The sequence below is a fragment of the Puma concolor genome, chromosome A3, assembly GCF_028749965.1.
Source record: "Puma concolor isolate L17-30 chromosome A3, mPumCon1.1.hap2, whole genome shotgun sequence".
NCBI classification, from domain to species: Eukaryota; Metazoa; Chordata; class Mammalia; order Carnivora; family Felidae; genus Puma; species Puma concolor.
The window spans coordinates 40,891,771-40,908,929 of NC_141669.1; the positions used below are offsets into that span (position 1 = coordinate 40,891,771).

At 46.1% G+C, this 17,159-nt stretch overlaps 1 protein-coding gene across 4 annotated transcripts in view; it reads right to left on the minus strand.

Moving 5' to 3' along the window:
- Positions 1–3,738: 3,738 nt before the first annotated feature.
- The window catches only part of TCF7L1 (transcription factor 7 like 1), a 158,749-nt gene continuing 145,328 nt past the window's right edge, over positions 3,739–17,159 (minus strand). For 2 of the 4 annotated variants that reach the window (XM_086700717.1, XM_086700715.1), the window contains 8 exons: positions 10,819–10,951; positions 9,628–9,730; positions 9,242–9,325; positions 8,350–8,493; positions 7,479–7,638; positions 7,285–7,392; positions 6,282–6,357; positions 3,739–5,151 (listed from right to left, as the gene is read on the minus strand). In XM_086700717.1, the coding sequence (XP_086556843.1) occupies positions 4,718–5,151; positions 6,282–6,357; positions 7,285–7,392; positions 7,479–7,638; positions 8,350–8,493; positions 9,242–9,325; positions 9,628–9,730; positions 10,819–10,951 (1,242 nt within the window). In that variant the 3' untranslated portion in view covers positions 3,739–4,717. Of the gene's footprint in view, positions 5,152–6,281; positions 6,358–7,284; positions 7,393–7,478; positions 7,639–8,349; positions 8,494–9,241; positions 9,326–9,627; positions 9,734–10,818; positions 10,952–17,159 lie in introns of all 4 variants that reach the window. The other 2 variants (XM_086700716.1, XM_086700714.1) reach the window with 1 other exon arrangement.

Sequence of the window (17,159 nt, forward strand, 5' to 3'; positions counted from 1 at the left end):
AAATTGTGTGTGTGTGAGTATGCATTCTAAGAAATGCCAAGAAAGCAAAGTGCCGAAACTGTGATCTCTGTTGAGAAAGGGACTTTTGGGCTGAGAGCCAAAGAGTGTATTTCCCAGGTGAAGTTGAGGGGAAAAGGTGAGCTCTCCTGGCTGAGTGTACAGTGTGTGCAAAGGTCTGGAGGCAGGTGGGAACATGACATTTCGTGTAAGTCTTAAAGACGAGGACAGGATTGCCAGATAACAGACAATAAGGAAAATGGCAGGTGATGAGGCTGGAGTAGAGCCAGATTAGGAGTAAATGATGTCCAGGACATAAGTCTTTGTGAGACACAAAAGTACATCAGAAAATATTCCAGTTAACTAAGGTTGAAATGTAATCCTACCAAAAAATACTACAACCACCAGGGGAAATAACACTGTAATAGTCTGTTGAGTACAATCTTTAGGTTATATGCCATGTAGTTCTAGTCAGTTGAAAGTCTTCAGAATTTCAAGGAACAGTACGTGGCATAAATATAGTTTTCAGGACCAAGTACTTTGTTATTTAAAAACTCTTTAACATGCTTCTCAATGTTTTCCTGTTGTAAGAAATCTCTCTCTCACACACTCATTACTGAGGAGAGAATAAGAATCACAGAGAAGTGAGAAATCTTTTACCAAATTATTTCAGAAATGTGACTGTTCTGGCTAAAAGAAGTGAATTGATAAATGAACCTTTTTTTTTTTTAAAGATTTTTTAAAAAAGTTTTTAAGTAAGTAATCTACCCCTCCCCCCCTCAAAAATAAACATTGTTAAAAAAATAAAACTTACTACAGAGCTACAGTAATCAGGACAGTGTGGTACTGGCATAAAGACATATAGATGAGTTGGATAGAAGTCAATAGAGTCCAGAAATCAGCCTCTACATTTATGGTCAGCTGATTTCCAATAAGGGTGTGCTAAGACAGAAGTCTTTTCAACAAATAGAATAGTCTGGGAAAACTGTCTAATAAGCATGTGAAGAGATGCTCAACATTATTAGTATTACATACATATCAAAATCACACTGAAATGCCACTTCATACCTACCAGGATAGCTATAACAAACAAACAAAGAAAGAAAAACTGTGCTGGTAAGGATGTGGAGAAATTGGACCCTCATATATTGCTGGTTGGAATGTAAAATGGTGCAGCTGCTATGGAAAACAGTTTGGCAATTCCTCAAAAAGTTGACACAGAGTTAACCGTATGACCCAGCCATTCCACTCCTAGATATACACCCTAAAGAACTGAACACAGGGACTCAAACATACTCATATGTTCAAAGCAGTTCACAATAGCCAAAAGGTATAAAAAAACTCCATGTACTCATCAATAGATGAGCGGATAAACAATGGCTTGTATACATAATGGATTATTCAGCTGTAAAAGGGAATCAAATTTTGATATGTGCCACAATGTAGATGAATCTTGAAAGCATTGTGCTAAGTGAAATAAGCCAGACACAAAAGGACAAAAATATTGTAGGATTCTATTTATAGGAGATAACTGAGAATAGGAAAATTCATAAATAGAAAGTAGATTAGAGGTTCGTGAAGTCTGGGGGTCAGGGGGAGTTAGTGTTTAATGAGTAGTTTGTGTTTTGGATGATGAAATAGTTCTGGAAATTGACAGTGGTTATGGTGCATGATGTTGTGAATGTACTTAACACCATTAAATTGTCCATTTAAAAAGTTAAAAAAGGGGCGCCTGGGTGGCTCAGTTGGTTAGGTGTCTAACTCTTGATTTCGGCTCGGGTCATGATCTCACAGTTCTTGGGTTGACCCCTGCGTCGGGCTCTGTGTGTGCTAACAGCTCAGAACCTAGAGCCTGCTTCGTAGTCTGTGTCTCCTTCTCTTTCTGCCCCTTCCCCGCTCATGCTCTGTCTCTCTCTCTCAAAAATAAACATTAAATTTTTTTTTAAGTTAAAATGGTAAATTTTATATTATATACATTTATAATAAAAAAAAAAGCTATGTCTGAGTAGGGTAAAACAAAACAAAAAAACAAAACAAAACAAAACAAAAAAAAACCTGGCAAGTACTCAAAAAGGTAAAGGAAGACTGAAGTATTTTAGCAAAGCTCAAAAAAAAAAAAATAAATAAAAAAGGAAACATATTTGGATACATGCTACAAAGTGGATGGCCTGGAGAACATTGATTTAAGTCGAATAAGCCAGGCACAAAAGGACGAATGTTTGATGATTCCACTTACATAGACTATTTGGAATAGGCAAATTCAAGGAAATTTGATGGAAAGTAGATTAGAGTTTACCAGGGGCTGGGGTGGGGGGGGGCAGTGGGATGGAGGGAGGTTATTGCTTAATGGTTATGTAGATTCTGTTTGGGGTGATGAAGTTTTGCAAATAGTGTTGGTGGTGACACAACATTGTGAATGTAATGAGTGCCACTGAGTACATTTACAAATAGTTAAAATGGCAAATTTTTTTTTAATTAAAAAATTTTTTAAATACAAAACCACAGATTTTTAAAATGTTTGTTTATTTTATAAGAGAGAGGGAGGGAGAGTGTGTGTGTGAGCAGGGGAGGAGCAGAGAGGGAGAATCCCAAGCAGGCTCTGGCACAGTCAGTCTGGACCTGATGCGGGGTTCAAACCCATGAACTGTGAGATCATGACCTGAGCTGAAATGAAGAGTTGATGCTTAACTTACGTGAGCCACCCAGGCACCCTTAAAATGGCAAATTTTATATTACATATGTTGTACCATCACAAGTAGAAAAGGGAATGAAGTACTGAGACATGCTACAACATGGATGACCCTTGAAAATCATAGGCTGAAAGAAGTCAATGAAAAAGGACCATGTGTTGTATGATCCCATTTATTATTTTTTAAAAACTTTTATTTATTTAAGTGATCTCTACACCCAACATGGGGCCTGAACTCATGTCCCTGAGATCAGGAGGCACATGATCTTCTGACTGAGCCAGCCCCCCGTATGGTCCCATTTAAATGACATGTGCAGGGGTGCCTTGGTGGCTCAGTTAAGCATCGAACTGTTGATCTCGGCTCAGGTCATGATCTCACAGTTTGCAAGTTTGAGCTGTACATTGGGCTCTGTGTTGATGGCGTGGAGCCTGCTTGGGATTCTGTTTTTCCTTCTCTCTGTGCCTCACCGGCTTGTGCTCTCTCTCTCTCTCAATAAACAAGCTTAAAAAAAAAAAAAAAAAATGACGTGTCCAGAGTAGACAAATCCAGAGACAGAAAATAGATTTGTGGTCGCCTGGGACTGTGGGGGTTGAGGGGAGGAATTAGGGATGTCTTCTAAAGGGTTTTCGGTTCCTTTTTGAGGCAGTGAAAATGTCCTAAAATTGACTGTGATGATGGATGCACAAGTTTGAACATACAAAACCCACTGAATTGTATACTTCAAATGGGTAAATCGCATGTTATGTGAATTAGAGCTCAATAAAGCTGTTAGACAAGAAATTAATGGTGGTGTTAGGTACCATGCAAAATGACAAAGGCCCCCCTTATATCTTGGCAATTATAAGATAAATGAAAATAAAGATTCCTCTCTTTGGATCTCAGTTATTGATGCTGACTGGTCTCTGTACATTTGAGGCTGAACGTTGGGTTGCATTTTTCCGTCAGGCATGTTTTCATATTCTCCCCTCCCCGGGCCCCACAAAAATCCAGCACACGGCTTGGTATGAAGATGGGGGCTTGATTCAACAGAAGGACTAAAATACTCAGAAAAGGTCTTGCAACTGCAATTTTATTTTCTTTTGTGAAAATAAACAACTGGAAGTTTAAATTGCTCCAAAAAACCCCATAAAAACAAAAAGAAATACACACAGAAGAAGCATGTGAGGTGATGGGGGGAGGGAGGAGGGAGTTTCGACCTTTGGCAGATTGTGCTAGCACTGACCCAGGGGACAAGAGCCAGGCCTGGGGGCCAGGTCTCGTCTGCCACTCTGGGACCAGGAGAAGAGGTCTGGACTGGTGAGGGGGTGGCACAGAGACTTCTTCACCAAGGAAGTGGCAGGCACCTTGAATCCCTTTAAATGTGGGGGAAGAACCATTTCGGAGGACCTCTCTTCCCACCAAAAGCTGGAGGTTGTTGGGTTAGGGCCCACTGAGGAAAAAGGGATGCTGGTGGAGACAAATCAGGCAAAGGTGGCTTCTCACGTGATGACAGCCTTACCCTGGGCAGAGGACGGAGATGAAGGCAAGAACCCACGGAGCTGAGCAAAGGAGAAACACTTGGTGAGGGAAAAGAAAATGTCCAGGAGCGCCATCTAGATGAAGAGGCAGCAGGCTAGAGGCCCAGAGATGGCCAACATGCGGACTGGGAAGGGAGGGGGGCACGTGGGAGCGATGAGAACAGGGAGCAGGGCAGAAAGTGAAAGAGGTAGAGAGAAGGGGGTCTTCTGCCCAGGCCCATCCACCACTGCACATACAGGAAGAATAACACGCTACTTTTCAGTTCTCTTTCTTTTAAAGATTTTTTTTTTTTGTTTTGTTTTGTTTTGTTTTTTAAAAAAGCCTCAAGATCAGCTACTGGTTACATCTACAAAACGTAAAGTGCTGTTGTTACCAGTCACTTTACAGAACAGTCCAGAGTGGTCAAATATTGACCAATAAAGTTTCCTTTTTTTTTTTTTTCCCCCGTTGTTTCTTCTGAATCATTACTACTTGACGAGTCACTTGACAGCCTGCATAGGTCAGGGGGCAGCTCAGTGGGCAGACTTGGTAACCAAGGAAAGAGGCTGGGCCTGGAGGACCGGGAGGGCCTGGTGGGCATGGAGCGTGGTGGGGAAGGAGGGGGGGGAAGTCAGCAGAGCTGTGGGCAGGGACCCGAGGGGGAGGGGCCGGGAGAGGAGTGGGGGCTGGCTGCCCATCTGGCCAGAGGAGGTGGCTGTCGCCTTAGCGGACAGGAAGGCGGCCGAGTGTAGAGCCAGCTGGGCCCGGCTCTCCGGCTTGGTGGTGAGGGAGAGGGGCTGGGCTTGCTCCGAGTGGGTTGCAGCAGGGGCAGCAGGCGACGCCAAGGCCGCGGAGGGGGTGGCCGGGGAGTCGAGCATGCTGCCGTGGGAAGAGGCAGGGCTGTCACACGACTTCTCGGGGGGCAGGTACTGAACACATGGCTTCTTGCTCTTGGAGGCCAGAGCACCTACGGGGGAAAAAAGATACACGAAAGGCTGAGCAGCTAGTGGCTGTGGGTGAGGCAGAACACAAGGATGCTCAGTGGGAGGGGAGGGAGGGCCTGAAATTACATCTGAGGCTTTCAAGACCAGGAAGCTGCATTCAGGGACACCTAGAGCACGGAGAAGGGGCAACGTCAAAGTGACAAAGACCTATTCAGCATCTGATAGCAGGGAAAACAGCTCGGTCTATCGCACCGTCACCTTCCTTGCCTAAATCTTACCACTGCGGGAGACAGATCTCCATTCAATGTGCCTTAAAATCTCTGCCTTAGGGTGCTATCAGAGAGGGCACAGCACCTGCTAACCAGGGAGGTATACGGTGGGTTGGGCAGCACGTACACACTTTACTTATGTGTCCTCGTACGTAAACGAATGTACAAATTATATAGACGAAAGAAAAGAAAGAGAAAGGGAGGAAGAAGAGAGTAACAGCATGTTGGTACCAGCTGCTCTACACTCGTCCAGAGGTGTGCATGAGGTGGGGGCACAAAGTGAGGGGCATGACCTAAACGCCTGTCACCGCATGAGCATCTCCGTGCCAGGTGTGGCCGCAGTGTGAAAAGACAGAGCACATCATTTTGGCACAAAGCGGTCCCCATACCAAGCAAACTCTTTCGGGGTTCGACCAACCAAACCTTGCAGGAAACCTGCTTCTATTGGATTCACAAATAGGTGGCATGTCGGTCTCTGCTGCGCCCCCTTCCCGACTGAATTCCAGAGGTCATTTCAAATATCTCCAATTTTTACCTTATACATTTATTTGAGAACCCTCAAATAAGATGCAACTCAGCTGAACTGAATGCCTAGGCTTTGAAGTGGGAGAGTGCTGGGATCAAATCCTGCCTCCGCCATTTAACAAGCGGAATGACTGGGAAGATCCAACTTCTCTGAGCCTCTTAATCTGCCATCTCTAAAAAGGGGATAATAAGAACACTCACCTGGGTATGCAAGAGGCTCCCAAGAGGCAGAGGCCCTGAAAATGGCAGCTATTATGAAACAGCGCTGTCGCTGTACCCTTCAGAGAGCCAGGAACAACCCACAGGCAAGCGCGAGTGTGACGGCGGGAAGAAGAGCCAGCGCCCTCCTTAGGACTCACCCTCTGCCTCTTGGACTTGCTGCTGGGACTGTGTCTGTGACAGCTGCTTTTCTCTCTTCCTCTTCTTTTTCTTACCCTGAAAATTATGGCCAAAGAAAGGGGTAACCAGGGACAGCTCTTTAGGGGGACAGAACATACTGCCCATACTGCCCTTGACCCTGGGTGAGAAGCTGGGGGTGGAGGGGAGTCACTCAGGTCACACTCTCCACAGAAGCCTCTGAGGAGCCTTCCTGGAAGGTGCCTTCCCTTCCCCATTCGATTCTTCCCCCTCCAACCCAGTGTCCTGGCCTCCTTGGAAGGCCTCACCCTTCAGTGCCCTTGGGCACTGCTCCAGTGTGATTCTCGATCTTTTTTGAGGGGACTCAGGCCCCACTGAAAATCTAAGGCAGTTCTGAGGCCTCTCACCAGAAAGAAAAAAAAAAAGCAAATAAGAACAGACATACAAAATCTGTCTTGTTTCGAAGAGTTATTAGAAATGCCAGCTGAGGTGGCTCAGTCGGTTGAGCGTTCAACTTTGGCTCAGGTCATGATCTCATGGCTCATGGGTTCGAGGCCCATGTCGGGCTTTGGGCTGACAGAGCAGAGCCTGCTTTGGATTCTGTCTCCCTCTCTCTCTGCCCGTCCCCTGCTTGTACTCTCTCTTTTAAAAATAAACATTAGAAAAAAATGCCAGCTGAGGCTCATACATTGTTCTCCAAGCCCCAGGTTCAGAACCCTTGGCTGGTGACACCCTTGCCACCAGAGCCAGAACATAGCTCGCACTGCACCTTGACTTATGGACTCGAAGGCTGAATCCACCTCAAATGAGAGGGTACAGATTTACCTCGGTCCATAGGATGTCAACACCATGTGCTTGTTGACCTCCTGAGAATTAAAATGCCTTCCTTATTTCTAGAGCAATAGAGCCTCTCCCTGGCCTTAAGTGTCCTCTATAAATGCAGCCACGTCCCCCTCCCCGCTTCCTCTCGCAGACGCTGCCGTCGGGGCCCGAGGGGACACGTACGTAGTTGTCCCGGGCTGACCAGGTCGGGTAGAGCTGGGAGTGAAGTTGCCGCTCCTTCCGGGCCAGTTCATAGTACTTGGCCTGTTCTTCTCGGGACAAGTTGTGCCACTGCGGAGAGAGGGTCAGAGATGACGGGGAGCAGGAATGCGGGGGTCGCTGACCCGCACAGCCTGGAGGGAAACAGCGGATCCTACCTTTCTTCCCAGGATTTGGTTAATGGCCGCGCTCTCCTTCAGGGTGCACTCGGCCACCACCTTGGCCCTCATCTCCTTCATATATAACATGAAGGCATTAAGAGGCTTCTTCACGTGGGGTTTCTTTTCTTCTTCCTTTTTCACCGTGACTGGTGATTTCCTGGGGAGTCACAAAGCTGTCGGTTAGCAAGAGTCAGTGGTCACCCTGTCACCTGACCCGCAATCCATGCCCCTCACGAGTGCCCGCGGGGAGGAGGGATGACCGGCTGTCATCCATTCAAGTTGCCACGGCTGCTTACAGCCCCCGAGTGTCTTCCACAAGCAGCCCTCAGCCTTGGGATGACCTCAGGCCATAGTCTATGAAAGGCTCCTGAAGGAGCAGAGGAGCTGGTGAGAGCCCCCTGTCACAGGTGATAGAGAGGAAAGGGGGCAGGGCGCTTTGGGCAGAAGCAAGAGGGAGTCTCCCCGCCATGAGGCGTGGACTTTGGCTTTCCTGCTGTCTTCATGGCTCAGTGGACACAGCACAGGCCTTGCTGGTAGTCTCAACTCCGCTACCGGTCAGCTATGGACCTGGAGAAAATCCTCCCTTAAGGGCTCATGTTTTCATGCATAAGGGAGAGGGGGAAGGAAGCCAAAAGCATTCTCAGGTCCTCTTTCAGCCTCTAAATCCTGTCTGTAAAACTCTCCTCACTGTGAGAAAAGATGTCTGAGAGGGTGGGGACACAGAGAGTCAAAGGGAGCAATTCCTAGGAGAAAGGGTATGGCTGAGGGAGGCTGCTGGCTGCCTGCTAAATGCCACCAGGGAGAAAAATAAATGGCATCTGCCGCTTGGAGACTGGCCACCATCCCATCCAGGCTGCCTGATACTCACGCGCTCACGGCGGGGCTCAGGCTGGAGGGTGCTGGCTCCTGCTTGACAATGGGGGAGACGATGGCGGGGTGGGGAATCCCTGAGGTGGGCAGACCAGGATGGGCCGGAGCCACCATGTGAGGAGAGAACCGACTGGAAACCAGGCTGTGTATCAGGGGGGAGACAAGTGGACAACACGAGGGTTCAGGCTGAATGCTTGTCACCCGGCAGAGGACCTGGTGGCTGCCTGCCTTTATGGCAGAGCTCGGTAAATACCTCTGCCACGGCAGACTTTGAGGAATGGAAGCCCATTCACTGACCTCGACAGAACCAGGTTTGGGAAACACCCAACAAACCTCCCCTTCCCACACAAACGCACAGGACTCCTGTATTTCGTACTGGATGCAGGTAGGATGAAAATCCAAAAGAAGGTGTGGCGGGTCAGAGGCCAGTGTCCGCAATGGGGAACCACACCATATGCCGTGGGTTCCACTTCCTTTGTGACCACAGGTACCATTGTCAGGTAGATCTGGCCCCTGGGACAGGAGCCCCCTTTGCTGTTCCCTCTCCTGACATCACTTCAGGAAACACTAATCATCTCCAGTCTCTGGCTTCAGTGCCACAAAGCCCAGCAGGTGGGGGGACGTGTGGGGATGCTGAGTACTAGGGCTTTGAAATTCTTCCCTTAGAGAGATGGGCAAAGAACGAGCCGAGTCTGTGGTCTCCATTCCGACCATACAGTATGTGCGAGGAGGCGCCTCAGCAAAGAGGGGTGGGGAGAAAAGGTGAGCCCGTGCCTCCCAGTTTAGGGCCAAGAGAAAGCTTTTCATGGTCACAAATGACAAGGACACGAGTAGAGGACCATTCACTGCAAGGGAACTTCATGCTCACAGCCCCCAGTCCCGGGACTCACCTGGACATTGAGGCGTTCATGGCGAGGGCAGGGTAGGGGTGCCGGAAGCCACCAGGAGGAAGGGAGTACATGGGCTGTCCTTGCCTATAAGGGCCGGGAGCACGGAAATCTGGTCAGCATACTGGTTACAATGGGACTGTTCAGGACAGGGAAGGAGAGGGGGCTGGAAGAAAGGATGAAAGACAGAGGGCAGGAAGTAGGAAGTAAGAGTGGGGAGCTAGCTGCCCAAGGGAGAGAAGGGAGGTCTGAGCTGTGGGCTTTGATGAGAGAGCTCCACTGTGGGAGGTGGGGGTGCTGCACACAGATCCCAGAGCACGCTGGAGGTACAGGAGGCCGAGCACAGCATGAGGAAGAAGGAGGGTAAGAAAGTCTGCTAGTTTCCTTACTGCGGGACGAGCCAGCCGAGAGGATGAGGGATTTGTCCGACAGCTCCAGGAGACAGTGGGTAATATGGAGACAGCTCAGATGGGTGAGGGGGCCGGGGGATTCCTGCTTCAAAGAGACATGTGTCAGACTGTTCCCTGGCCCTACCAAAGCACCTTAAAATAACACCAAATGGGAAGTCCCTTGCCCCATGTCCCCAAGTGTGCTGGAGCACGGAAGGCCTTTCATTGTCCTTGCCTTCTGTCATCTCTCCAGCTCTGCTGGCTGGTGAGTCAAGGACATATTCAAGGAAGGCAGGACAAACACAGCCAGCTCTCTCTGGCTACATGGATCCCACCTATCAGCAGGAGTAATTTCCAGCTGCTTACATAGGAGTCATCCAAGAAAGGGGCCAGAAATCTTGGACTGAGAGACCCAAGACATTCTCCGGAGTCATCAGCTAACTACCCCTTTAGAAAACCTGCCTCATTCATGGAGAAGTAAACTTTGGATTTCTATTCCACTTTTGTCCTCCTCATTATTTGTAACTTACAGTAACTTTGATTTCCTTAAAGGGGGGTTCCAAAAATACTTTGAGCCACTGCAACTCTGGGAATTTGATGAAGCTATGTTTCCCTAAGATGGTCAGTTCTGGTGAGCAATTCAAAAAAAAGAGAAGAAAAGAAAAGAAAAAAGAAAAGAAAAATCCAGCTCGGCCTTACCTCTTTAAAGCTATACTTAGAAGTCTGGCTAGATTGGTAACTCTATTTGAAAATGTTCAGTGTAAGGCAAAGGTCTTGGTTTAGGAAGGCACAGCCTCCAGCTGGGCTAGAGTTCAAGGTCAGTGAAAAAGATTCCCACCCACCCCCACTTCCAGCTCATTGCACCCCAAAGTATTAAGAGAGTCTAAATAAAGTAAAGAATCTATGGCAGAAGAGTGCCATCTCCTTACTGTGGAGCCAGGCCCTGACACTGCCTCATAGAATTTCCTTTAATCCTCACAATGCCTCGATGATGCGGAAGGGACACAGGAGGTGTGGATGAAAACACTGAAAGGGCTAATGTCAGTAGGCAGGGTTATGGGCTCTTGGGAGTTGAAGACATGACCTGAACCCAGGGCTGCCGATTCCAGGGTCATTATGTTCCCTGAGAAGACAAGCCTGCCCCACTGGAGCTCTCTGCACAGGGGCCAGCCTGGGCGGCAGATGACTCACCTGTCTTTGGATCAATCTCTGGGGAGAGATGTGTGGGAGGGGAGCCAGGGGAGAAGTGGTCGTTGCTGTAGGTGATGAGGGGCGTCAACGGGTGCATGTGATGCGGGGGCTGAACAACAGGAACTTTATTAGACTGAAACAGAGAAAAAAACTAGGCATAGTTACCAAGGAGACAGAGAATACAATCCGCTGTTATTTACTGTGTCCAATATGTGCCAGGTATTTTCCATGCAATAGCCCATCCAGCCCTCAGACAGCCCTGGAAAGAAAGTAGCAGTCTACACAGCAGGGACAGAACCAACAGAATTAGAGGAGGGATTACACTCACCTTCCCACATACCTACTCTTTAAAAAAACATATATTTACTCCATGTATGCTGTGCAGTACAAAATGCTATATATAGGTGATTGAGTTATCATCTGTGCTCTGTGTAATCTCAGTGAAGTTTAAAAGGTTCAACACACCCTTTCCAAATAAATTTCATAGAAATAGTAGCTCACAAGCTCAAGTCTGAGGCTGGGAAACAGACCAGTGGGGAATTGTCACCGTGAGACCTCATGGAATCAGCTGTCATGTTCAGGCTTTACAGACACAATCCAAGAGCACTTAAAACAGGTCTCCCTGTAGCACTTCAAACACAGCTAACCTAATTACCACATTTCCTTGAAAACACCAGCAAATGCAAGAAGTACCATTATTTTATAGAACTGTTAAGAAGGAAAAAAACCACTGGCATGCCACTGACACATCCTGATTTCTGAGATTTAAAGTGGGAAAAACCTGTAAGTCCTAGAATTGGTGAACTGAATTAAATTGTTTTAATCCAATCTGAGTTAACAATCAGGGTTTTATTATATAAAAAAAAAAGAGCTACAATTTATTGAGCCCTTCACTACAAGCACAGGGCTAGGCAATACATCTATTCCTTATAACCTAGCAAAGAAGCTGTGATGACCCCATTCGAGGGATGAAGAAACAGCTCAGAAAGATTAAGTGGCTTAGCCATAGCCAAGTTCACAGAGCTACTAAATGGCAGAACTGGATTCATGTCAGCCGTTTAGAGCTTTAACAAACCAGAGTGTTTTCTCTGGTCCTACCTGCCTCCCCAAGAGCCCAAACATATATCTGCCAGAAAGGACTGACATACATTTTCCTGCATAATAAGGTAAATGAATTACATACAAGTGGAGAAGAGATTTGCTCTGAAAAGAGATGTGCAATATGGAGGATGATCTGGAGGCAGCCCAAGGGCTACGTTTCCAAACTGCTGTCTTTCCATTTGAATTTTTCATTTCATAGACTCTGGGAGCCCTTTCTTTCTTTCTCACAGTGCCCATTTGGTGCTCCTAATGCAAATCTCGATCCGTATGTCTATATATCCGTGTGCTGACAGGTAGTCTTGCTCTATTTTCAGTAGGCTAAGCAGAGAGAAGAGGCAGAATACTGAAGCAAGGTCCCCAGCCAGGAGAGTCCAGCTCCCAGACCCGCCTATGCGAGGCAGAGAGTTCAGACTGTTCATAACCCACACCACTAGGTGGCGCTGGCACATGACCAGGTGCTGTGGATCTGGAACCACTTCCTATCACCTCTCAATCCCAGTGGGCTCAGTTGACTTTTACCTATAAATTCTAAAATCATTTCCTTACTTTTTTTCCTGTTCCCTGACTGGCTTTTGAAGGTATCTCTATGTACACGAACAAACAGCACAAATAAGAGTATAAGAATTATTTTAAGGTCAGGTTTCTTGGAACCTAATGTATTTAAATGGTGCATTAGGGTTTCCTGGAAACAGCTTTGTCTAAAGGATGATTTTTTGGTATCATAAAAGCAACAGAATGATTACTAAAGTAATAGTAAATGATAAAAGAATCACACAGAATGATTACAATTAAGAAAAAAAATACATAAACGCTATGTTAAAAAAAAAAAAAAAAAAAAGACAAGAAACCCACCAAAATGTAAGCAGTAGGTATGTCTGAGTGGTGGAGTTATGGGTGATTTTGTTTTTCTTGTTTCTATTTCTGTATTTTCCAACTGTAATTACTGTCTATATAAAAAAGTACACTTATGATTAATCAAAAAAAAAACCCCACAAATTGTATTATAAAGCATTTAGAAAACACAACCACACTAGCCTAATCCAGCCCCTATTATCATTTTGGTATATCTCCATTCATTTCTACTTTGTGTACATCTGGTTTTTTATTTACATTAATTTACATCATTTGTACCAATTTTTAAAAAATTTTTTGAATGTTTATTTTTGAGAGAGAGAGAGAGAGAGAGAGAGAGAGAGAGAACGAGTGGGGGAGAGGCAGAGAGAGAGGGAGACACAGAATCCGAAGCAGGCTCCAGGCTCTGAGCTGTCAGCACAGAGCCTAACGCGGGGCTTGAACTCAGACTGTGAGATCATGACCTGGCCACCCAGGTGCCCCACCAATTTTTTTTAATTAATGTTTTTTTCAGCTTTTCTGAGGTATAATTGACAAAACTGAAATCTATTTGAAGTGTACAGTATGATTCTTTGATATATGTATTTATGGCCATCTAAAAATACTTAACAGTATTGTGAAATCCTGACTGCCTATGTACTGGTGAGCCTGACCTCACCAGAAGCTTGCAAACAGCACTGAATAGGTAGCAAGGTACAAAGCAGAGAAATGTGAGTTATATTAAAAAGGTAGGCATCCTCACTTAAATGCTCTGAAAGTTATTACTGGTTCCCATTAGGTGGCATCATTGTCCAGAAAATGGACTGGGAGGTGGTGGGTTCACAGAAAGAGAAAGGAGGGTAAACTTTTCCTTGATCAGTCTGGAAGATGTGGCCTCTGGGCCTGATAATTGAGAATTGCCTCCCCAGGGAAGGTTCTCCTTAGAGGCTACTGTTCCAGTAAAAGTTCCCACTCTTTTCTCCTCTCAGCCACCCTCAGTGGCAGGATGTCCACAGCATAAACTCAGGCCAAGTGTAGGAATATCAGGAACCACTCTGCACCTCCCAATGGGAAACCTCAGTACAAATAATGCGCACAGGCGAAGCCACGGGGTTCACTTAGCACAGTAGCTGAGTCCAGATTTACCTGAGGAAGAGCATCTCACAGCCATTCAGAAGGACCTGAATCCTTCTGCAGTCACGTATACCCAACCCTTTTCCAGTTCAAGTCCTCCTCGAATGTTTTAATCTGTTTCTAGAGTTGGTCCAAGCCAAAGTTCCTTAAACTCCGGGTCCTTGAGGAAGCAATGCCTCCTCTCCCACCATCAAAGACTTAATTTCAAGTTTAAAGTAAAGCTAACGCCACACAGCTCTAGCACAGCCAGAGAGACCATCCCTCCACAAGTCCCCTCTCCTTCAACTGGTCATTGGAGACATCCACAAAGCCTCCTGGCTCCTATTGTTCATTCACTATTGTCTTTTCTTCCTGATCCTGATTTCAGAGATCAAAAGGATAAGGTTTCTTAGATCAGGCAAAGATGAGTCTTGGCTTTGTGGTACCACTCATAAAGCAGCACAGACTGGCCAACAGACTGCCCAGGAAAGATACTGAGAGTTCCAATAGGTTGCTAACTGTATCTGATTTTATGTATTTAAAAACTCTAATCTATCTACATCCATTTGTCTGTTTACTGATGGAAACAACCTTCTCTGTGGGGGCTGGAACTGTGTTCAAGAGACTATGCCTAACCACAGGGCTCAGGGGGGTGGGGGGAAAGAAACTGGAATAATTGCTAAAATATCAGCCTATTCACAGCGTTGTAATGCCCGTAGGGAGGAAGAGGGTCTGAAGTGGTCATGAAGGCCAGAAGAGGACTGGTTTCTCCCAACGCAGGGCTATCTGCTGAGAACAGTCAACTGCCAAAGAAAGAGGATTTCCAAGGACTTGCTGGCCCCCGCTACAAAGTTCAGTGTTAACTCCAATTCTAACAGTGACAGACGATCAGCTGGGCCAGGGGTCTCTAAATTTTTTTTTGACCACACAACTTAATAAAAAGTGTCAGTTCTACCATGTTTTGTTTGTTTGCTTATTTGTTCCTTTGGTTTGTGTTCTTAGTAGGATTTTCAATCTAAGTTTATTGCAGGAATCTTTCAAAGCTACTTGTCCATTTCCTCATGGGTTATTTTACTTAAAACTAGGTAATTTGTGGGGCGCCTGGGAGGCTCAGTTCATTAAGCATCTGACTCTTGATCTCAGCTCAGGTCACGATCTCACAGTTTGTGAGTCGAGCCCCGTGTTGGGCTCTGCTGACAGCACGGAGCCTGCTTGGAATCCTCTCTTCCTCTCTCTCTGCCCCTACCCAACTCGTGCTCTCTCTCTCTCAAAATACATAAATAAACTTAAAAAAAAAACAAAACTCGGCAAATTGAAAATCGATGTAGCTGGGCTCAGGTGAACTGTCATTTGCTGAGAACCAACAAGTAGGTGAAGTTCATGCTATTGATCCCCCCTCACATTCCATACAGTAATGATGAACTTCTTCCTAATGATTTTAGTGACAGTGTTTTTACCTCTGACCTGTACCTCAATGGAACATCCTGTGTGTGCACAACTTTTTGGAGACAACTAACTGGATTCACTGCTCAAGCTTGGAGAGAGAACAACTTTCTTTGCATGTACCCTATTTCAGGCCCTAGGAACTGTTTCCTTAAGTTCCTTACGTGTTTCTTTCCTAGCCCTATAGATGGGCATATCACTTAATAAAATCAGTATTCCCTCTCTCTGACGAGAACTCATCAAGCATTGGAAGACAAACACCTTGTTCTCTGAAGTCTTCTGTTTCCCTCATATGCCACAGTCTCTGGACTCCTCACTGTTTTCTGGCCACCTGTCTCTAAATTAGCCCCATGTCTTTCTTAAAATTAGTAAAATAGGGGCGCCTGGGTGGCTCAGTCGGTTAAGCGGCCGACTTCGGCTCAGGTCATGATCTCACAGTCCGTGAGTTCGAGCCCCGCGTCGGGCTCTGTGCTGACAGCTCAGAGCCTGGAGCCTGTTTCAGATTCTGTGTCTCCCTCTCTCTGACCCTCCCCCATTCATGCTCTGTCTCTCTCTGTCTCAAAAAATAAATAAACGTTAAAAAAAAAAAATTAGTAAAATATCCCAAAGGGAGTTGGCCAGTTGTTAGTGCAGCAAATAAGATTGAAAGATTTATATATAATAGAACAGGGGCCACATAGGAACCTAATCAAAATTGGTGGGGGGGGGGGACCTCAATTCTCTCTGCGCGCGCGCGCGCACACACACACACACACACACACACACACACACACACACACACACAAACACACACCTCTAACAAATACTACTTGAAAGGCAAAATGTAAGCTTTTTGCCATTCTGTCGTTGTATCCTATTAAGGGAAGGAAGTCTGAAGTTATGTGTCTCCTATATGGATTTTTCCTCTACTGAGAGAAATGGAAATCTACACTTTTATGTATTGGGTAAATGTTTGTGGAGACTGTCTGTACCGTAGGCACTGAGTTGGGCAGCCAAAGGGCTGGAGGCTGATAGAGCAGAGACAGAAGACTCGGGGTCTCTGATGACATAGATGGATTGCTTAACTGCCTGGCTCTGCAGAAAACACTGATCACAACAATAAAAGCAGTAGGATAAATTCCTTTCTTGTTTCGCTAACAAAAAAAAAAAAAAAAAAAAAAGAGAGAGAGAGAGAGAGAGAGAGAGCAAAGAGCAACAGGTATTTATATTGTACGTCCTATATGCCAGCAGTTGCTTGCTCTAGGTCTTGTGAATGCACTAGAGACTCATCTATTTAGGCAGAAATATCTATTCTCATGGTACTTATATTCTAATTGGAGAGATGGAATATAAGTAACATAAACCGCGCAGTAATAGTGAGAAATGCTAAGGAGAAAAACTAAGTCAAGGGCGAAGGGAGTGTGGGTTGTGACGCAGGTTGAACAGGGAAAGCCTCAAGCAGAAAACGACTTTTGAATAAATACCTGAAGGAAGTGGGGTGCTAGATGTGTGGATAGACAGGGGAAGAGCATTTTGGCAGAAGGAACACCAGTGCAGTGGCTTTGAGGTGGGCAGTGTGCTCAGCATGTTTGAAGAACCACAGGGAGGCCAGTGGACTGGAGCAGAAAGAAGAAATGAGGACACGGGGCTCCATGTGACTGTATTAACAAATGCTTTCTGGGCTCCTCACCCGCGGGAAGCAGTTGTGCTGCAGGACAGAAGACGTAAAGATAAACCAAGAGTCTCTGTGGGGCAACGGGTGAGACCAGGTTTAGAGAACTGGAATGCGTTTCAGGTCCTTCCAAGCAGTGTCACATTTTTGAGGTCCTCGCAAAGTGGACTGTGCATAAAATTCTTGAGATAAATCTTTTTCC